The 22,862-nt window shown below is 41.6% G+C and overlaps 1 protein-coding gene across 2 annotated transcripts in view; it reads left to right on the plus strand.

Moving 5' to 3' along the window:
• RAB3GAP2 (RAB3 GTPase activating non-catalytic protein subunit 2) overlaps positions 1-22,711 on the plus strand; it is a 92,307-nt gene extending 69,596 nt beyond the window's left edge. Inside the window, exons 22-35 of one of the 2 annotated variants that reach the window (XM_007172066.3) lie at positions 673-778; positions 1,406-1,566; positions 2,654-2,882; positions 4,965-5,138; positions 5,239-5,345; positions 7,717-7,783; positions 10,126-10,196; positions 12,684-12,719; positions 14,685-14,759; positions 15,049-15,267; positions 17,604-17,693; positions 18,208-18,429; positions 19,322-19,480; positions 19,701-22,711. In XM_007172066.3, coding sequence (XP_007172128.2) covers positions 673-778; positions 1,406-1,566; positions 2,654-2,882; positions 4,965-5,138; positions 5,239-5,345; positions 7,717-7,783; positions 10,126-10,196; positions 12,684-12,719; positions 14,685-14,759; positions 15,049-15,267; positions 17,604-17,693; positions 18,208-18,429; positions 19,322-19,480; positions 19,701-19,856 — 1,872 coding nt within the window. In that variant the 3' untranslated portion in view covers positions 19,857-22,711. The remainder of the gene's footprint in view (positions 1-672; positions 779-1,405; positions 1,567-2,653; positions 2,883-4,964; positions 5,139-5,238; positions 5,346-7,716; positions 7,784-10,125; positions 10,197-12,683; positions 12,720-14,684; positions 14,760-15,048; positions 15,268-17,603; positions 17,694-18,207; positions 18,430-19,321; positions 19,481-19,700) is intronic. The other variant, XM_007172067.3, reaches the window with a different exon arrangement.
• The last annotated feature ends 151 nt before the right edge of the window (positions 22,712-22,862 follow it).

A 22,862-nucleotide genomic window follows, 5' to 3' on the forward strand; every position in this document is an offset into this window, starting at 1 on the left:
ATAAAATTTAAGTCAAAATGGAACATAAATATGAGGTAAAACTAACAAAGCTTATAGAAGAAAACACCAGAGAAAGCTTGGTTTAGGCAAAGGTTTCTTAGGGTACAAAAAGCATGAACTGTAAAAGAAAAATATTGATAAACTGTGCTTCATGAAAATTCAGAACTTCTGTTTTTTAAAAGACTGTTAAGAAACTGAAATGGCAAGACTTTTTCAAAACAGATCTGATAAATGAATTGTGTCCACATTGTACAAAGAATTCGTACAACTCAGTAATAAGACAAGAGTACAGTTTAAAAATGAGCAAAGGATTTGAACAGACACATTACCAAAACATATACATACAAATGGCAAATAATCAATCACCTGAAAGATGTTCAACACCATTAGCCATTAGGGAAATGCAAAAATAAAACCAGTATGGCCTCTGTCCCAAGAAGCCTAAAGAAGTGGTGGAAATGGGATTTAGATCCCCAACAAATGATAATCTCTTAAGTTAGACAAGCTGCCTGTTCCACCCCTCACGCTACATCATGTAACAAGCAAGCACTTCCCTCTCAACCAGAGAGACTGGATCATTCATGTGTACATGTGTGCTCTCTAGAAAAGTACAAGATTTTGTTTATGGTAAATATTTTCTTAGACTGAAAAAGATTTAAAATCTGATTTCAGTCTCTGCTCCTGAGTGTTTGGCTTTCTAAGGAAAAGGATATTTTGGACAACCCGCGGTCTGTCTGCTGTCTCCATACAACGCTGTACCTCCTGAGCAAGATGAAAGGTGAGCGCCGTGGACGCCGAGGTCCAGCTCTTCGGGCGCGTGGGCCCCGCTCCCGGAGACAACGTTCAGTGTTGGAATTCTGCGGAAACGGGAGGGAGGATACTTTCTCTTAACAGAAGGAGGCCAGAGGGTCCAAAACGTTTCACTAGCGAGACTCTTCTGTGTAGTCATAGAAAGCTCTTAATGCACTCAAAGTGTGCTTTATGAAAATTATATTTTGCATCATCATCAAAAATGATGTGAACAGTGCGTTTTCTCCTCTCAGTGAGGTGAGTCAAATGGTCTTTTGTGGAGGTAATATTTCTCTTATTATTTGGCATGATGAGAACAGTAGTCTGTTATATTAAACATTCAAGAGTAGTTTTCAGCAATGGCGAAAATATTCCAAACGGAGCTTTATACAGTTGATTCAGAAGCAAGATGCCTAACAGCATAAATAAATGGACTGTAAGTGTTCTGAATAAAATAAATTGTAGATTTATTTTCCAATTCATTGAGAAATGTATAGATGCATCAGTGGGGAATTTAGTTTTAACATTATGTTTAATGTCGAAGTTTGGACCAATATAAAAAAAAGATCTCCCAGCTAAGAGTTTCTTCTCTTTAACTCTCCGCTTTTGCCTGCAGTGGCCGGCGAGGAGGCCTGGGATTCGCAGTCAGTGTCCCCTTGGTGGCAGCAGATGCGCACGGCCTGTATTCAGTCTGAGAACAACGGGGCTGCTCTGCTTTCCGCGCACGTCGGGCACGCTGTCGCCGCCCAGCTGTCCAACAACTTGACCGAGAAGAAAGTGAGTGGGCAGAGGGCGGCTCTGTAGGTGGGGGCACCTCTCCAGCCGGCTCCCAGGCCGCTTTCCCCTTCTGGGCTGCGTCGTCTTCAGTGTTGTGGAACAGCGAGGATTTGAAACGTGTGTCCAGCAGGATCTTATCTGTCTCTCTCGGGGGTGAAGGGTGCTGTCCTTAATTGGTCTATTCCGATGACATGCGTACTTGAACTTAGTCTCCACGTGGCGTAAGGGAAAAAGCACTGGATTCGGAGGGCAGGGAGCTGGTCTCCGCCATCAGCTGGTGATCTGTGGTGAGTGCCTTTAAAAGGCAGGTCCTGGTTCAGTTTTCTCATCCAAAAGGATCAGGGTTAGATGGCATCATTTCTCAGATTTCTTTCGGCTCTGAAGTCCTACAATTGTATTTATACCTCCCTTTTATAAACAAAGGTGGTTTTGGCATAGAGTGTTGAATGACTCAAATGGAAGTTTCCTGTTGACATTCTGCTTTGTGGCTTTTCCCCATCTCTTGAAAACTGAAATGTATTTAAGAAAAGAAAAAGACTTAACATCCCTTATATCTCATGGTAAATCAAATAATTTTTTCTGGGGGGATGTTGCATTAAATTAGATGAGATACTTTAAATAGGTCTGTAGAGATTCACTCAACATTGTCAGTCTCAGTAGTTTATGGGCTAAATTTAATATGACTGGCTTAAGATGTTTATAATAACGGAGAGAGAGAAATTTAAGACACATTTTTTAGGTTGGCAAGTACATCCTGAGGAACTGTCAGTTTCCTGGTACTGACAGAAAAAGCTGTGGCTCTTGCCGGGATGGCCCTGAAACCTTTGCAGTGCATGTTAGCTGAATCGGGGGCCTCACTGCTGTTCTCTTCATAAATGCCCCGACTCCATCATCGTTGCCCCCGAATCTCCAGTCTACTCCTGACCCTCATGTTCCATCCAGCCGAGCAGTAATAGTTGTGGAACAGCATCTGGGTGTTGCTTTGTGATGTGTCCTGACTACGCATCAGCTTTCAAGTTAAAAGCTCATTCAAGTTAACGTAGATCCAGAATCTTGGCCAGAGTATCACCTGTGCATTTTCTGTTAGTTTTCCCAAACAGTTTCGGGTACTGATTCGGAGGCCCTCACTGATTCCTGGGAGGCCCTTTCCCTTGACACTGAGTACTGGAAACTTCTGCTGAAACAGCTGGAGGACTGTCTCCTACTTCAGACTCTGCTTCACAGCAAAGTGAATGGCCCAGCCTCCAAAGCATCGTCGCTGCAGGCTGAGCCGCTCCCGAAGCTTTCTGTTAAAAAGCTGTTAGAAGGAGGAAAAGGTAACCTGAAGCTTATTTGAGCATCTGCATCCATAAACATTTTTTTTATGGTATGGGCTTTTTTGGGGTTTGCTTTTTATAGAAATGACTGAAAGAATAAGGAAAGAGAACTACACTCAGATTTTAAAAATAAATAACCCACCACATACTTCTTCTCAGTTAATCTCCTCCAAGTCTGATCCTGTCAATTCCTTGCTCAGGAACCACCAGCTACTTCCCCTCGCCTTAGAACATAGGCTGCGGTTCTGAAAGAGTGGTCACGGTCCTCTCTTTTTCCAACTTCATATCTATGTGAGGCCAGATCTTCCTCATACACCTCAGCCAAAACATCAGATCACAGTGGATAGAATGTCGAAGCTGATTGGGCAGTCCAGATCCAAGCTAGACATCAAAGAGATTTGCAAAAGTGTAGTGCCACTCTTCTCACTAAATACTTTGTTTTGCTTTGGCAAATAAAATTATTTTCATAAAATACTAGCATGTAACGGGTTTATTATTTTTATTTTAAAATGAATTAATAAAATTTTTTAAACATTTTCTCAGTTTTAATTTCTGATACCGTGATTATCAATAGATATAACCCATAAGCTAAAGTTCTTTGGGCTTGTCAAAAATTTTTACTGGTTTCAGGGACTAAGATTGGGACTGAGAAGTTCAGAAGTTGCTGGACAAAGTGTAAACTCTTAAGCCTGCTTCCCACACACCTTCAGCTTGGAATGCAGCTCATTTCCACCTCTTGCTTGCTTGTTGCTAGATTTTAATTCAAGTGAAACATCTGTGATTCCCCATCTCTGGGTCTGAGAGGCCGAGGTGCTCCCCGCTCATGGGTCCTAAATCTTACTCACCTTCCAAGGCCCGCCTCGAATGCTGCCTCCCTCCAAGGAACCTCTCATGATCCGCTAACTGTGGATTCTCTCTTCTTCCTCCTAACTTCCACGGAACTTCATGCCGCTTTTCCGATGCATCACTTTCTACTGTCCCGGAGTCACTGGGTTCCTTTGCTTGTATCTTGCAGGATCATGAGCATCTTAAATTTTGAATTTATCGTGGCGTACTCCCTCTCCTTACCAGCCGCTCTGTCAGGCATTTGATACTGGAGTGACTCTATGTCTGGGTTTAGAAATACTGGTATTTATAGTTTTTACTTAGTTAACTCGTTTTTTCATTCTTTACAAGGCTTGTGAACATTTTTCATTGTAAACTCACTACACTCCATGCTGCCACCTGTTGAAAATGTAGGAACACCATTTTAATATTAACCCGAGCAATAGCATCAGGGCCTTGATCCTGGAACAGGAATTTTCAAATGATTTAGAAGCCAAACATAAGAAATCAGATCACCTGGCATACGGCTCTCATTTATTGATATTTCCACTGATAATTATGATTTTACATTCTTTTTGTCAAAAGGTTTATATTTGAATCAAAATAGGAAGAAAGACTGAGAGGAAACGTTTTGGTTTATTACAGAAGATTCTATTTGTTTTAGGTTATGGGACTCTTCATCTTGAATGTTTTTTATAATTTATAACTTTCTGAACTATATTGATGATGGAAATATGGTATCACATCATGTTGTTAATTAACTGTGGCTAAATTTTGCCCCCAATATTCCATATAGGCAAGTTAGTTGACTATTAACAGTAGTGTTTTGCCCTAAGAAACCTAGACACAAGTATCATGCTAATCAGTGTGTTTTCACTTGTATTTAAATGAAAGCATTTTAAACATGCATTCATGTCTCCATCTATGTCCGATAAAGTGCATTTTGAATTTGTGGACGTTGAACGTATGTGGTTTATACCTTCTGTGGTTTACAGACTTATATATGCATCTGCATTAATATTTAGCTAATCTTTTACAAGAGTATAAAGATGCCCTTAGAGATCCAGTATCCCACTTGCCCTCATACAGTGAGTGGTAGGTGGCGACACCTATAAATCTCATAGCTTTGGGGTCACTTTCAGGCTTAAAACAACGTGGCACTTAGATCTTCATGGAGACATTCAGATCCTGTGCTGAACAGGCTCCTTGTGGCAAATGCTGCCAATTTTCATTTCCTTTCATGTCTCCAAACTTTAGGTGGTATTGCAGACAGTGTAGCCAAGTGGATATTTAAACAGGATGTCAGCCCTGAAGTATTAAAACTGGCTAATAAAGAAAGAGATGCAGAAAACTCAGATGAACCCAAAGACGGTATTAACAGAGGTTCATCTGAGGTGTCAGAGATGGAGAAGGACTTGGGAGCCATCCCAGGTAAGACGTAAACGTGGGGAAACATGAAATCTGGCCTAGAGAAGGAGGGTGGAGCTTTCCTTCAGGCAGGAGTAATACGTCGCTCTCGTCTGACTTTCAGACCTGCTGCACTTGGCCTACAAGCAGTTTCCTTGTAGCCTTGAGCTGGACGTGCTGCACGCGCATTGCTGCTGGGAGTACGTTGTTCAGTGGAATAAAGACCCGGAGGTACGGCTCTCGTCACCGCTTCGGTGTTGGTTCTGTTTTGTGCTCCTGCTGTACGTACGGGGGACTGTTTCCTTCCGTCACTTATACACACTGGCCTTTTCCCCTTTGCAATGTCTCCACACCAGGAGCTGTGCCAGGCCTTCTTCATACATTCTCTCTCAGAATCCTCACCGTAGTCCTATGAAGCGTGGGTGTCATCATTATCCCCACTCTAGAGAAGAGAACACTGGCTCGGAGAAGGCAGGTTCCTTGCCTGAGTCGGGCCAGGTTTCAAGCCTAAGTTTCTCTAACGCCAGTGTGTTTTGCCCTACTCCTGGTTAAATTGTGATGAGTGTATTTTTTATTTCCTTTGGAATTTCTGTGTGAGGTAGCGTCTACCTATAGACAGTTCCTCGTATTGTAGTCATCATGATAAAAGCCAGAGCGAAGATTCTGATGCCAACCTGACTCTCTGCTGGGGCACCACCCTCTGCCCCTTCCAGCAGCCGCCCTCGCTGCCAGGCATTCTCAGTCTGGAAGCGGCGCGGGGAGGGGCCCGAGGCCTGGAGGCTGGAGGCCTGGACTTGGTGACTCCAGACAGGTGTCTGGATTTGGCCCAGTCACTGAATCTCTGAAGCTGGTTTTTCTCCTCGCACCCTTTTTTAATGATAGTGCCAATCCTTCAGGGTTGACACCAGGATAAAGTAAGACGTGAAAACACATGACATGTATTTCTCTTGGCTGTACGGTCGTTCACATAGGCTTCCTTAGTCAGTACTCTGGTAAATTAACCCTCTCAAATCAAAATTCTTCCCTTTATTGTCCTTATATCAGGTTGTACTTTTGAAGAAAAATCTCATTGATGAACTAATTCACACTAATACGTTAACGATAACAATAGTTTTCTTCCCTCTAAGAAAAATGTTGTCTTGAACACGTAATCACTTTCATATTAAAGGAAGACATTTTAAAAGTAAGTGCTTCAAACAAAGTAATCGTCTTTGATCAATTAAACCTTGACCAAAAGATGATTTTTAGGGTAGGGGGCCTCTTGATACGCCTCCCATCGCCGTCTTCAGTTGACTGCCCTGCAGCCGGAATGGTGAACGTATTTAGGCTCCTACTAAACAGGATACTTTTCCCACATGAGAAAAGAACGTTAGGACCAGAACAGAGACAGTAATTTCTAAAATCTGAATGAGTTAATTCCAGATTCAGGTCCAGCAAAGTGATATTTAACAAAAAACCCTCCGTTTTACAGCATTCATTTCCGAACGAGGGGCAGTTTGCGTAGTAGACCCGGATGGAGCGGAGTTGAGCCCCATCACTACTGGCTGCGTGACCTCTGGGAACGTTTCTGAGCCCTTTGTGCTCAGTTTTCTCCTTAAGTAGATGAGGACCATAACAGTAGTATCTCAAAGGGTTGTAGCAACTTACAAAGAAGATGCACGCATAGTGCCTGATGTTTTGATTAGCATAGCGTTATCGATTATTATAATTGTTTACATTTGAAATAAGTGGTCAGTTTAAAATGTTTGTTTAGTGGTCATTTTTCTTGTTCTTTTCCTGTTAAATATTTATCTCCTTGTCCCATTCAACAGCCCCTATCCCAATTCCACCATTTTACACACACAGCTTTATTAGGCTCAAAACAGTCGAAATTACTTTTGGGGAACTTCTGACACACATTAGCAAAGGTGATGTGTTTAATGTTGTACAGGCCACAAATTTATTTAGCAAACATTCAGATAATTTCATCAGTTTTACATACCATATTTGCGTTTTCATATGTAAACTACCTTGATTAAAAATAGTTGAATTTCCAACATCCCCTCTGCTATTTCCTATTTCCCTTCACTGCTTTAATGTTTTCTCTTTGGCACTTATTACTAACATCCTATGTAATTTCCTTATCATATTTATTGTCTAGCGCGCTCACTAGAGCATAACCTCAGGGAGGGCAAGGATTTGGGTCTGTTCTGTTCATGACGGTATCTCTGGTGCCTCTAGCAGACGGGTGCATAGTAGTTGCTCAATAAACATTTGTTGAAGAATGAATGAATGAACGAATGATATTTGTAAAGAAAGTAAATCTATTGTTTTCATATCTGTGTGAAATTCAAGTATTTATTGGAGAGAATACTGCTATGATGTACAAACCACAGTAAATTTTGAATCCAGATGTCCTAGGAATCAATCATTATATAGATGATGTAAATTTAAGAGCGACCATTTTCTTATGCAAAATTACTTCTTCCCTAATAATTCTGTGTTCTTAGTATAACATTCTTGGGTAACTTTATGTGGAAATTTATGTAAGAAGTCTCCGTTTGTATTTGAAACACCTATTAAATAATATCTTTTTTCTCTCTTTTTGCTCCCTCTATGTAAGGAAGCACTTTTTTTTGTTCGGTCAATAGAACACTTGGAGCACATTCTTAATGCACATGTTCAGAATGGTAAGTAGACAGGTGTTAAAAATGTAACAGTCCTACCACCTAACACATTACTGTGTATTACTATATGCAAAGTACTGGCTGTTTTAACTGCTTGAAAAAATGCTGTCCCCAAAGGGGGAGGGGGCTGGCACTAATTATCACCTTCTCTCCCCACCAATCAGTTTCCCACACTGATGACTATTCCTAGGTGTAAGTAAGGAGAATATTATGCATGAATTATTGATTCCCTCTGTAGTTCACAGGTAGATAAGGAAAGAAGAATGGGCTGCTCAGGACTGTAATTCCTGATGAAAAAGTTAGATAGCCAAAGCCTAATAATACTGTACCCTACAAACTACTTTGTGCTGCTTCTTCCTCTTCTTTTTTTTTTCTTTTTTTTTGTATTTATCAGTAACCTAAGTTTATTTCATTTGTTTACAAAATGAATCGTCTGTGTCAGTATCTGCATCAATTAAAAAAATGTTTTTATTGAAGTATAGTTGATTTACAATGTTGTATTAGTTTCTGGTGTATAGCAGAGTGATTCAGTTATACACATATATGTTCTTTTTCATATTTTTTTCCCTTATGGTTTATTATAGGATATTGAATATAGTTCCCTGTGCTATACAGTAGGACCATGTTGTTTATCTATTTTATATATAGTATAGATTGTATCTGCTAATCCCAAATTCCTAATTTATCCCTTCCACCTTGTGCTTCTTTTGATAAACATGAGTATTCTCCTTTGGCTGCTGTACCACGGGGACTGCTGGTGTCTCCTTGAAAAAAATGTTACAAATTATTGTAGAAAAATTGTCACCAGATTGCTGGCTCCATTTAATAGATAGATGAGTTTCCCTATAAGAATTAATCAAGGAACTCAGTACTAGGCTAGTCAGATACTAAGATAGGAAGTTAATAAAATACTTAGTGGTGAGACTAGGTTTGGGTCCAGGTAAGGGGAGGTATCACCTTTATGTCTCTGTGATACATTCTAGAGAAGCTGCTTAATTTCCTCTCCTGTAACACCTTCTTGCAGGTGGTATGAGGTCAAACTGCAGAAATTCTAAAATGTCTCATTTTACATGATAAGAACTTAAAATTTATTTTATATATTCATCTCTTAGCTCTTACTTTCTTCCAAAGGGGGAAAAAAACGATTTAAAGTGACTCATTTGGAAAATATTGTCTCTAGAATATTCTGTCCTTACTGAAAAAATTAAGTTACCTACTGACTTCAGGCTAGTATTTCTTCAAGTTAGAACTTTACCCAGTTTGTCAGGGGAGGGATAAATTAGGAGTTCGGGATTAACATATACACACTACTACATATAAAAGAGAGAACCAACAAGGACCTACTATATAGCACAGGGAACTGTACTCAATATTTTGTAATAACCTATAAGGAAAAAGAATCTGAAAAGGAATATATACGTCTGAATCACTCTGCTGTACACCTGAAACTAACACAACATTGTAAATCAACTATATTTCAATTAAAAAAAAAATTTTTACCCAATTTGCGCATTGAGTAAGCTTCCTGGCTTCCTCTGCAGGACCTCACTCCTAGATACAGAAGCAGCTGTGTGGGTAATAATACAGCATGTGAAATGTCATGTTTACACTGCCTGTCAGCTGTTACAGAAGTTTAATATCAGTGCCACAGCTGATTGTATACGGACATGTAAAGCCCAGATTTTTTGTTTGGTTGGGTTTTTTAAAAACAGTTTTTTTGTATTTTGTTTTGCTTTTTAATACTTTTTTTGTATATCGCTTTATTTAGTGGTCACATATTAGAAAACTCCATTGGGGTTGTCTCCAGTGTTTGGCTGTTATGCATAAAGCTGTCCTTGACTCTCTCCTACATATTTTTGTGATTGTTTCTGCAGTGGAATTGCTGGGTCACACGGTAGACATACTTAGCTTAGGTAGATACTGCCAAGTAGTTTTCCAGGTGGTTTTACTAATTTATTATCCCACCAGCAGTGTAGGAGCATTCTCATTGTTTCAACATCCTCGTCAATACTTGGTGTTGTCATATAAAAAAATTTTAGCCTTTCTGTTGGTTGTGTAACGCTATCTCTGTGTAGTTTTAATCTCTATTTCTCTCATGACTAATGACATAGTCTTTTCTTACGCTTACTGGCCATTTGGATATCCTCTCACGCGGCCCAGTTCTGATTTTTATTAAAGATAAAGGTTTTTATTAATTTTATTATGTAAGATATAAGAAATAATACCTAAATAAATAGCCCAGATAGTTTTATAAGCTTAATAAGGAAGACAGCAATTTGTTATATATGATGAAAGAGAAAATATAGAAGCATTCTGGTCACTGCTTTACTTTACTTGTTGTTCAGGCATCGCACTGATGATGTGGAACACATTTTTAGTTAAAAGGTTTTCTGCTGCTACGTACTTGATGGATAAGGTAAGGTAATTGTAAATTTCCTGCACCGACTTCTTGTTTATTTGGCTCCCTTAATAATTGACTGATATAAGAAAGATTACTTATATTAGGCCTTGTTAGACTGTTTTTTATTTGACATTACATTTTATTTGTGCTCAGCTGTGCTGGCATTTTGATGATGGTGACTTGAAGAGCCCAAATCCTTGAAAGAGAGTAATGTCCTGTAAAAGCCTCTTAACCCAAGTGATTAGGACCCGTGGTCGATTCAAGCGAGGATTTGCACTTTATTTTAAATTAAAACATATAAATGCACAATTCCTTGCCAATCTTTGGATGTAGCGCCAAGATATTTTCTCTAAATAGGGTCGATTGCAATTTTACTTAGGTTTTCCTACGTTAACCTCACCCATAAAGCATTGCCTGTGATTTCTAGATCCTGTTGCTTTAAAGCTATAATGCAATCTGAGTGCAAAATCTTTAGATTTTTATCATTTATCCCCTAGTTTTGTAGTTGTTTCCTCTGTATCTAATCCAGTAGACCTAGGAGTTAGCTACTCGCCTCCATAAATCTTTTTAAAGGGGTCAACACGGTATTCACATAAAGAACTCCCTTTTTTCCTCGTTCATATTTCATCAGTTACTTAATTACAGTATGTACAACCAGCATAAGTAGATTTGGGAACAAACCTAACAGGTAAGCCTATAACTCAACCGGTGGGAGAAGCTGCTGGTGTACTGGAGGGTAGCCTTTGGGCCTCAAGCAGTGTGGCCAGGGCCCTCGTCAGTGTGCTTTACAGGCCAGGTGAGAATGTAGGTTACTCTGGCGGCAGTTAAGTGGATGTCAGAACTACCACTATAATGACAACATGTTCTTTGAAATGTACAATGACAGACAGACATTCCTAAACCAAAAAACAGCACTGCAGCTCAGACCCCCTATAGGCCATGGCTCTTCTAGAAAGTGCTTTGACATCATTGGTAACCTTTTTTTGTAGTTAAATCTAAGTTCTTTCCTGTGCGCTCATCTTTCTTGCCCACTTACCTGCTGCTTTCTTGAAACGCACTCCTTCTGGCCTTTATGATATTGTTCTATTTCACCTCTGACCACCGTCTTGAGAGACTAATAATACAAAGCCTTTTCTATGTTTGTGTTACCGTGTACAGATGTTCAACATTCTACACCCACTGTCCCATCTGACCCTCAAAACTCGGGTTGGGGTTTAAGCAGTCCTGAACCAGGAAGCAGAGAGTTTAGGGTCATTCATTCAACAAATATTTATTATAAGTATCTCTTACGTGCCAAGGACTGTGCTAGGTTCTGTGGTTGCAGAGATAAAAGTCACAGCCCCTGCCCTCAAAGAACCCACAATCAGAAAGATGCTAAACAGACAATAGGGTGCTCTTGGGACTCAGAAGAGGAAGTACATGACAAGGGAAGGCTTCTGGGCTGAATTTTGGAAGATGAGTATATATGAATCAGTAAAAAGTGGGTGAGGAGAAAATGTTTCCAGCAAAAAGTCCTGGAGATGGGAGACAGCATGTTGGATTCAGAGAGCTGCAAGTAGCTGTGATTGGTTGAAGTACAGGCTATAGACAGGAGCAGGAAGCCAACCGTGGAGAACTTCCTGTGTGGGCTATGGATCTGGGGTTTTCTAACATGTGTAAACTACTTAGCATAGTGCCTGGCACCTCTGGTGAGGGCGCAGTAAATGGTAGCTGTTATTTTGTCTTGAAGACATTGGGGCAGTTTTAAGCAGAGGAATGATATGTTCAGATTTGCATCTTTAAAAAACGATTCTGGCAACAGAGTGAAGTATGTTGAAATTGGGGTTGAAGGCCATTGCAGTAATCGCAGTGAGAGGTAATGAGGCGAAGAGTCTTTTGTCCTTTTCATTTTCACTGTTTCCTGTGAATTGTCTTATCAAGTAATGTTCCTGAAGGGCAGAACCTTTATCTCCCCCACTTATTACCCTATATAAAGTATACAGTTGAATCTTACTAATTACTTACTGAATAAGGACACCAGCTGATTTTCTGAGCCAGGAATATAACTTCTGTCTGCTTTAGATCGTTTTTCCTTCTTTCTGACCATTTAAAGTTTTGTATCGTGTATGTTCATCAACTAGCAGAATTCTTAGCTGCTCCTTATTCGTAGCCTTGAGTTTGGTTCTAGGTTTTAAGGTAGTACAGTAATTTGATTTTGCAAAGCGGGAACCAGATTTTTGGAGTTTTTCTTATTTAATAGTTCAAAAATAAGTATTTTTGAAAAGGATTGTTTGTAAGCCCAGTGTATTTTTCGTAATATATTTTTAAGTTCCACCACAAAATTAGTTGCTTTGTGTTATAAATGAGTAGAACCAATGTTTAATTGATGAAATTAGTACTGCCTTTATTTATAGCTGCATTTACATTTTTAAAGTTTGGTTACTTTTTACTTCCTGTACCATAGTAATGCCTTTTGATTTAAATTATTAATTAAATACAGCATCTTGTGTCCTCTTGTCTCAGGTTGGAAAAGCACCAAAGGATAGGTTATGCCGAAGGGTAAGTGAATCTCCCTTAACTAGATGTATAGTTGTTAATTTTGCACTTTATATAGTACCTTATTAACTGTAGGGTTGAACTTTGCCTTTAACCATTTTGATGACGTATCAGGAGATAAGAAAAATGGAAAGAGAATAGTATATTAATAAGGAAACTGGTCATGAACTATGGCCAATTATAATTTACCTTTCCAGATTATCAGATAGTATGTTGAAGCTAAGTTTGCCAAGATGTCTTCAACTTTGGACTGTGGACAGGAGGCTGACATGCGGCCACGGCTGCGTGGTTTTGCTGTCCTTCAGATTAGAAGTTTATAGTGGACGTGGATTCATACGAGTAGTGAGTTTGCCGTCCTTCAGATTAGAGGTTTACAGTGGACGTGGATTCATACGAGTAGTGAGTTTGCCGTCCTTCAGATTAGAGGTTTACAGTGGACGTGGATTCATACGAGTAGTGAGTTTGCCGTCCTTCAGATTAGAGGTTTACAGTGGACGTGGATTCATACGAGTAGTGAGTTTGCCGTCCTTCAGATTAGAGGTTTACAGTGGACGTGGATTCATACGAGTAGTGAGTTTGCCGTCCTTCAGATTAGAGGTTTACAGTGGAAGTGGATTCATACGAGTAGTGAGTTTGCCGTCCTTCAGATTAGAGGTTTATAGTGGACGTGGATTCATACGAGTAGTGAGTTTGCCGTCCTTCAGATTAGAAGTTTATAGTGAAAGTGGATTCATACGAGTAGTGAGTTTGATCTACCTTCATCTAATAGCTGCTGTACAAATAGTCTTAAATAATGTTCCAGTCCATGGATACTGGGGCTTGTATTTGAGGTCAGTGATTCACAGTGCTAGCGTTTGCTCAAAACTTTGAAATGTTCTTATTACAAATATCTTAATAAATACTTGGACACAGGAATCCAGCCATTATAGGCCCTTAGTCCTGAAAAATCTCCACTGTTGAAGAATTCGTCTGTATGCTCTTGAGAGTGACTGTATGACTACCGTTCATATATGTGTACACACACACACACACACACACACACACGTGCCGTATTCCTTAAGGATGACTTACTCAGGGATGTAAGGGATTTGTTGGCTCTTGGTTTAAAAAAGACTGCAGGTGAGCACAGTGGCTCCTTGGACAGGCCCCTTCAGGAAGGATCCGTTGCCCACAGCATCAGTCTGGTGTTTAGTTCACTGGCTTGGGGATCCTAGTTTTGTTCAGAGGGTTCAGTTCAGTCCTAAAAGATGCTCTGGGGGCTTCCCTGGTGGCGCAGTGGTTGAGAATCTGCCTGCCAATGCAGGGGACATGGGTTCGAGCCCTGGTCTGGGAAGATCCCACATGCCGCAGAGCAGCTGGGCCTGTGAGCCACAACTACTGAGCCTGCGCGTCTGGAGCCGGTGCTCCGCAACAAGAGAGGCCGCGATAGTGAGAGGCCCGCGCACCGCGATGAAGAGTGGCCCCCGCTTGCCGCACCTAGAGAAAGCCCTCGCACAGAAACAAAGGAAACAAAGACCCAACACAGCCAAAAATAAAAGTAAATTAAAAAAAAAAAAAAAGATGCTCTGGAACCAGACCAAGCTGTTTTCTTGGAACTTTTAAGATTCACGCATGAGAGGAATCTTACCGCACACCGTGATGGTTTGGCTAGCAGATGCCTCAGCGAGCCAGATGTGAGCGGGAGTGCCACCCCGCAATCTGTGGTTAACTGATGACACTGCGTCTTTCCAATACAGAAAGACACTCATTTTTTAAAAGTTGAGGGTAGAACCATCTTTTTTAAAGCCTAATTTTAAAATTAGTTGAATCTAAAGAAAGGAATTAAAATGTGCTAGTGCCTTGACTTTAAATTCTTACCTAGACAAGAATTCAGTGTAGAAAGTCGAATAGGTGCGTTGTGTTCTATTTTTCTGATTAAAAACTAGCAGTTTTGCTGCTGGAGCTAATTATGTCCCTTCTTAAAAACAGGATGTGGGGATGAGCGACACAGCAATGACATCTTTCCTTGGCTGTTGCTGGGATCTTCTTCAGACTTTAATGGAGGTAAAAGAGCTGTATTTTCATTCTGAACTGTCTCTAAAGTGTCAAATATTTTGAAAGTCATTGGACTTAAGAACTATAAAAAAGATTATTTTTCATTGATTCACTTCTAAGTTTTGACTTAAGCCTAAAAAATAGTGATGTTTCTTATTATAATTAGATTTTATGGGTTTTTTTTTTTTTTTATTATAACTTGAGGGGTGGGGAGAAATACGGGTTTGCACTTTGCTGCTGGTAGTAAGCTCCTTAAGATGTTTGCAAACTGTTACTTCTCCCTTGTCAAAACTCCCAGGCAGACGTCAGCCGGGATGAGATGCAAGTGCCCGCCGTGGACGCGGAGGACGCCTGGCTGGCCGTGGAAGGGCCGGTCTCCATCGTGGAGCTGGCGCTGGAGCAGAGGCACATCCACTACCCGCTGGTGGAGCACCACTCCGCCCTGTGTGCCCTCCTGTACGCCGTCATGAGGTTCTCCCTGAAGGCCGTCAAGCCACTCTCCCTCTTTGACAGCAAGGTAATCCTCGGAGAACTTCAGAGCCTCTCGGAGCTGAGGGTCTAGCAGGACTGGCTGATGGAAGAGAAGTCGTTCAGCCCTTTGTGTGTGTCTTGTATAGGATTCTTCGTCCTGGGGGTCTCTGTCCCCTCTTCCTCGTCAGGCTCCCTGTTCTGAGTTACCTTAAATATTGGTGTCCCAGGGTTCTGCCCTCTCAGCCATCTGCCCTTCTCATTCTGCACATTCTTCTTGGATACACTCCTTTTCTCCCTCTTGTGTGTCTCCAGGCCTGACCTGTCCCCAGAGTCTGGGGCGTGTATTTCTACTGAACGCCTCTCTTGGCATGTGCTGTGGACTGCAGATACCTCCTTCCTAAAATCTCTCTCTACCCTCACCTACCTTTACCTACACTTGCTGTTCCCCCCGAGTTCGCTGGCTTGGTCAGTTGATGAGTGATGTCACTGTCTGTGCCCTGGCATAAACTAGCAGCCTTGGAGACAGCCAGCTCAGTTCCCTTCTTCAAGTCCCACAGTCACTGTAAGTTCATTCTTACCAGTTCTTCCTTAAATCCTTTCTGTCCGTCCCTCTCCATCACTGTAGCCTGAGCTCAGGCCTCATCGTCTCCCCTAGCGGGGGACAGCAGCCTCCAGTTTCCCTCCACCCAGTCGCATGCTGCCAGAGCTTTCTTCCCAAAACACAGATTCAGCTGTATTAGTTTCATGCCAGTACGTAAAACACAGCCTCAACTGGCTTCTCCACCCCAGCTTGTGTCAGTAAACGATGGTCCCGCTCTTGCACAGCCAAGGCTCCCGCGGACGGACACCTGCAGGCTTCCCGTCGGGCTCCTGGCGCCGGGAGCCCAGGACAGGCGCTCCCCCAGGGAGGCTGCGCCCCAGAAGAAGGGGCAGCAGGGCGCTGCCGAGAGCTCACTTCCTTCTCCCAAAGGCACCGTCCATTTGGGCAGCAGTGAGAGAGAGCAGGAGACCTGGCATATTATTAATATTTCCTGCCACGGGGAAACGTGGAGCCCGAGGAATCCCACCTCTGCCGTTTCCTGGCTAGAGTGAGTTCAGTTCTCCTAGCCTGACACTGATGATTCTAGTGCCTGCCTCATGGTTGTCATGAGGGTTAAATGACATACTCGGCATGAAGTGCTTCGTGTCTGGAACGTAGTAAATAATAAATGTGCACACATACTCCCAATCCAAAGGCTCTGGTGTAGAATAGACCCTTATATGTAAGACCTCCGGGTAGAAACTGTAGAGTAACAGACTGTGGGTGAGTGTGTGGGAACACTTTCAAACGGTGATGTCCAAATGCGGTGGGTTGCCCTTGGAAGTCTGGTATCTCTCACCACTGAAGGATGAGTGGCTTCCCCCTACTTGGCGGTCACACCAGCTGACCGGCAGTCATAGATTAGGTCTAGAAAGTACCTGAGGTGATATCTGGCATGACCTGAAAAAACAGCAGCCCAGGATGGTGGGGTCATTTGTCCAAGGTGACCTGTTTGGAAGGGTTGGGCCTGGGACTAGAGCCTGGGTCTTCCAGCTCTTTGCTCTGTATTACATTTCCTTCCTGGGGACTTCTGAAATCCTATTTTCTGATAATTCCTTTTTGGCTCTTCGGAAACAGATCTGTTCTCTGAAACAAATGTTTTTAAACAGTTCAACAAGTGTTTTTAAGAGGATGCAGAGTATATACTATGTATTAGTTACCGATTATTGCACAACAAATGATCCCCAAACTTAGTGGCTGAAAACAGCAAATGAGTAGCATGTTTTTGAGTCGTTAGGTAGCTCTGGCCCCAGGTCTCTCGCGAGTCTGCAGCTGGGGTGTCAGCCAGGGCTGCAGTCTCACCTCAGGGCTCCACCGGGGTGGGGATTGGGGACCCACTTCCCGGCTTACACGGCTACCAGCGGGATTCAGTTCCTTGCCACACGCGTGACTCCGTAGGGCAGCGCGCGGCACAGCAGCCCTCCGAGCAAGTGAGAGTGACCGTGCGCTCCGAGGGCACAGGGCGGAGCCCTTTTGTTACCTCATCTCGCAAGTGGCGTGCCTCCTCTCCGCCTAATTCTGTCCCCTAGCAGTGAGTCACCAGCACCCCCGCAGGGGAATGGGATTACACAGGCACGGGTACCAGGAGGAGGGGACCACTGCGGCCCACCCTAAAGGCTGCCTGCCGCACGCTAGATGATAGTTATAAAAATTAAATGAATAGAATTAAGTGTTACTGTTCAAAGACAAAAAAAAAATCAAAGAGTTATTCTTGATTAAATGACTTCGTTTTTAAATCTTTTTTTCACTTCCTAGTAACAGTTCATACTCATCAGTTTTCTCGGTCTCTTCTTTCTCTTTAGGGGAAGAACGCATTTTTCAAAGACCTAACTTCAATTCAGTTATTACCTAGTGGGGAAATGGATGCAAATTTTATTTCTGTACGACAGCAGGTAATTATACAGTTATTGGGATGACCACCTCTAAGGTATTCTTGAGAGTTAACTTCCCTTTAAATTATGTGGTTTTTTTTTTTTAATTTTATTTATTTATTTATTTTTATTTTTGGCTGTGTTGGGTCTTCGTTTCTGTGCGAGGGCTTTCTCTAGTTGCGGCAAGTGGGGGCCACTCTTCATCACGGTGCGCGGGCCTTTCACTATCGCGGCCTCTCTTGTTGCGGAGCACAGGCTCCAGACGCGCAGGCTCAGTAGTTGTGGCTCACGGGCCCAGCTGCTCCGCGGCATGTGGGATCTTCCCAGACCAGGGCTCGAACCCGTGTCCCCCGCATTGGCAGGCAGATTCTCAACCACTGTGCCACCAGGGAAGCCCTATGTGTCTTTTTTTGATAACTATTTTAATGGAAAAGCCACAGTGATTGACAGTAAAGTCCACGATTACTTGGATTTGCATATTTTTAAATGAAACATACTAACAAGATGTTGCTATCCTTCTTTCCCCATCTTCAAGTTCTTATTGAAAGTCGTCAGTGCAGCTGTCCAGGCCCGACATGCAGTCACGAACGACAAAGACTCCTCAGAAGAGGCACTGACCACTCTTTTTGGGAAAGACCAAGATTGGCCAGTGCTGGCCCTGGATCTGGCCCATCACCTTCAAGTTAGTGAAGATGTTGTTAGGAGGCATTATGTGGGGGAACTCTACAGCTATGGAGCTGACCACTTAGGAGAAGAGGTAATCATCACCCGGTGAAATGTCATTTGGGCTCAAGTTTTAAAATTGATAGCTGGAGTAAAGAATCAGTAAAGTCGCCAATAAAGCTTTTTGCTTTTCCTTCTTTTGTTAGAACTTCTAGGCACAAAACTTGAACAGAATTAAGATAAAAAACTAATCAGATTCCTGTTTCTGGTCAGTGTTTAGTGTAACTCCTGCCGTATGCCGGGCCTGTTTTACGCAGAGGGACCGAGCCATAAACAAAACAGACAGGGTGCCTTGCTCAGAATCCACAGTCTACTTGTAGGAGCAGAGCAGCACGCTCAGTTCTGTACTGCGTGGTAAATGCTGTGAAGAAAATTCACAAGACCATGTGAATAAACAGAAGTATAACAGGGTGGTCAGAGGTGACATGAGAGCTGAGCCCCCAGGGATAAGCAGCAGCCCAGCCTCTCAGAAAACCCGGGGAACATTGCCAGAGGCAGAAAGAACACGGAGTACAGAGGCCCTGAGGCGGGGACGAGCTTGCCTGCCGAGGTCTGAGGTCAGGGACCAGGTCACAGGAGGTCTCATAGCCCGTGGTTATTTGAAGTGTATTCAGAAGCCATCAGAGGGTTTAAGCAGTCACGACATGATTTAATACAATCCCTTCTTTTGCCTAAAGCTTGCAAATGACTCCTGTAGTCATGCTGAACTGAAAAATTAGGAGATAAGAGAAGGAAAGTCAGGTGACGAGCAGAACTTTGGGTTTTAAATGCTGTTTGAATTGGGCTTTATTTTGGTTGTGTAAATGGCCATACCTCAAAAATGAAGTAGCCTCTCCTGGGCACCGAACTAGGCACGGGTGGTGCCTCTCCTAAAGTAAGTACAGCTGTCAGCTTTTGCACGTGTTTGTTCACGTTCATCTCCACAGGCCATCCTCCAGGTTCAGGACAAAGAGGTCCTGGCCTCCCAGCTGCTGGTGCTGATAGGGCAGCGGCTGGCGCACGCGGTGCTGCGCACGCAGACGAGAGAGGGGCTGGAGCTGCTCGCCAGGCTGCCGCCTACGCTGTGCACCTGGCTGAAGGCCATGGTAGGTGCCGGCAGTGGGAGGTGCCGGCAGTGGGAGGGGTCGGCAGGCCCCGGGTGTCTTCTCATGTGCGTTTTTCACAGAGGAAAACTTTAAGTTTAATCTACTTAGTTCTGAAGAAAAGCATTTTTACTGGGAAATTACTCTCTGGCTCACTCTTAAGTTCAAGTAAGATGATTCAGTTGTATGTAACTGACGGGTTATTTTTGTGTCCCATTTGCAGAACCCCCAGGATCTTCAAAACACAGAAGTGCCAATTGCAACAACAGCTAAGCTAGTAAATAAAGTAATTGAGCTTTTACCAGAAAACCACGGGCAGTACAGCTTAGCCTTACACCTCACGGAAGCTGTGGAAGCCATAGCTATTCCTCCTTTATGACACTTATCTACTGTAAACAGTCTAAAATTGTGTGACGATAATATGAATTAGTGCATGGTTATTTTACACAGTAAGATCTGGAATTTTATGGAGGGAATATGGTTTTTTTCCTTTTGTAAAATAAATAAAAATACATTATTACTTTTAAAAAGTGCAGTCTTGGCTAAATTCCCCTCCTTTGGTTAATACTGATGATAAAATATGAGCAAGTATCAATTACACTATTAATTCCTCTTGCAGATGTTTTACTGTTTATTTTTAATTCAAGCACTTAAGTAGCTTTATTGTTAAACTTTGCTATTTAAAATTGGTTATAATTTACAGATTATGTTCTTATTATAACATTATATATTTCGTACTCAAAACGTTATTGTAATTAAATTTAAACGTGTTCATGTATAGTCCCCATCAGTTAAATGAGAGAAATACACCACTTCCTTTTAACAAATGTCGGGAAAATGCTTTTGTTATCATGCTTGGTCCCGTACTGGGGGCACTGCCCCCTGGAGATCTGGATGCTGACAGGTTTCTTTCCCAGAGGTTATGCTGTTGCCATCAGAGGACGATGACCCTGCCTGTGGAGGAATAATGGGTTCAAGATCATATGTTCATCAGAATGGACACTAAATAGAACCCTTAACCTGCTGTTCTTGCCAAAACAGAATCTTAAGATGCAAGCAACACAGCAAAATTAATTAAAATGCAAGTTAAGATTTGCTTTTTGCCAAGATTCAAAGCTGTATCCACATCAGGTAATTGTAAAAATGTATTATCTTGTAAAACTTACGTTTAAAAAAAAGGGGCAAAGATGCTAAAGATCTAAGGTCCAACTTTATTTTTCCTACGAGTGTTCTGCGATGTCTGCTTCCGGGATTTGGTAATGTTACCTGTTCTTAGGAACAATACAGAAAATGCTTAGTGATGATACTACAGCTTCAGCGAACCTACCTCCCAGGTGGCTTGAGAGGATGAATACAACTAACTTTGTACCCTGTAGTGCCTAGAGCAGTCCGAGTGCTGAATAATCATTTGGTGATTAAAACCAAATTAACCAAAACTCTGTAAGAAGTGCTTTGAGCTGTACAGTAACACCAAGTACTTATTATGGTAAATCTCTGCAATGTAGCCATACAGTACGAGTACTGACACGTCCTGGGTCACAGCTGTTATTCACAGCAACTCGCTGTGAGACACAAGTTTGTTTCTTCACTTCCTTAGGAAGAAGCCAACTCTCGCAATAGTACAGATTTGAGGCGTTGTATCAGGAACATAAAGGAAAAGTCTGATGTTTGAGGATATCCCAATGTAAATTCTTTTTAACTAAGAGATCACATCCAAATAAGAACTGTCTAAAACTTAATAATTACTGTTTCATTTGTCGATAAAATCTTGAAAGATTAATTTTTCAGATGTCTTGAGGACGTGGGGTGAGGGCCTTGTATGTCTGTCTGATTGAGGCACACGCTGCGACAGAAACACTGAAAACGACCTCGGGCTGGTCTAGCCTCTCAGCCTCCGCTGGGATCTCTGCTGCCCCATCCAGACACATTTATATGATTTCTCGTAAACGTGTCTAGCTTTATATAGTCACTTGTGTGTATTCTGAAAGATTAGTTCTTTCTGTGACTTTTCTAAATACTCTGAAAGTAGTTATGAATCTTGGAGGCTGGTCAAAGAAACTTGGAATTACAGGCATTTTTAAAGATTAAACCAGTCACTTTGATTCCATTATCACTTTTGGGGGAGAGGGTATCTAATAAGCATTTTAGATAATAAAACTGGCTGAACTTATTCTAGTAGGACATGTAATCAAATTTGGGGGTTGTTGAGCATATTAATCAGCTGAAATATGGCTCCAAGAACCATAACAAATCATTGAGTCTAGTTAGATTTGTAATCCTAAACTTTGCCATTCAAAGAATTTAAAAATTGAATTCTCAGTTGTATGGTTAAAAACAGTTAAATATTTTACTACTTCATTAAGGGCTTTTAAAATAAATCTGATAGAGGAAAGGAAAATAAATACCTGTGTATGCATTGTGTAACCACAAAGAGCCACAAATAACTATACAGAATGGACAGTTTCTGAAACAGGTTATGTTGCACATACTGCAGTTATTGGTGGGAAACCGATAACCAGTGAGTAGTGTTTTCTTAGATCTACTTCCACCACCCCCCCAATACACCTTTCCTCGTGAACATTAAATAGGCATTTTGTACCTTGTTAAATTCTGTTGTATAATGCAAAGGAAAACAAAAGCGTTCAAATAATCATAAATTCTACATTACAGGTTGTATTTAGATGTAGAACTAGAAGAGACAGGATAAATGCAGATGAAGAGGAATATAGCACACCAGGCTTCTAAATGGTTCATGCTTTTGCAAAAAGAAAAATGAGGTATGGAGAAAAGTGTTTCAACTTTGTTATAAAAATTAAACTAAGGTCAAAGTAAACACTGTTCAATTTAAATTGCTTTCTTTAAAAAAAAATTGATTACAATTTAAAATCACAGAAAACTCAGATTTAATAACACTAAGCATGCATGGAATAATAAGTTCACTTAGCAGTTGCTGTGGTTCATTTCACTTACAAGAGACAAATATTTTTAAAGTACTCAATAGCAACAGTGCAGGCCCTCTCTCACCCTGACAGGAATGGATTTGCTATATTTCTGCTAAACAGAATTAACCATCCTTGGAAAGATTTTAATCCAGTACTGAATTGTTTATAAAATGCCCTATTATCTACTGTAATGTATTGTAAGTAGTCAAATTCTGTATATACTGCTATTTTCTGTGTCTGTTCATTGTAATGAACTTTTATGTGTATTAGTGAAATAAATTTTCAGCTTTCATGTTGTTTCCTTAACATTTATAAATGTAAGTATTAAGATACTCTCCGCTCTTACAGGAGAATAACAAACCTGGTGATGTCTTCCCTTCTGAGGCAACCCCAAAACTAGCTGTTCTAAAAAGGCCGGTGCGTGCTGTTAAGGCGGAGTGACA

This window comes from Balaenoptera acutorostrata, chromosome 1 (assembly GCF_949987535.1).
Source record: "Balaenoptera acutorostrata chromosome 1, mBalAcu1.1, whole genome shotgun sequence".
Lineage (NCBI taxonomy): Eukaryota > Metazoa > Chordata > Mammalia > Artiodactyla > Balaenopteridae > Balaenoptera > Balaenoptera acutorostrata.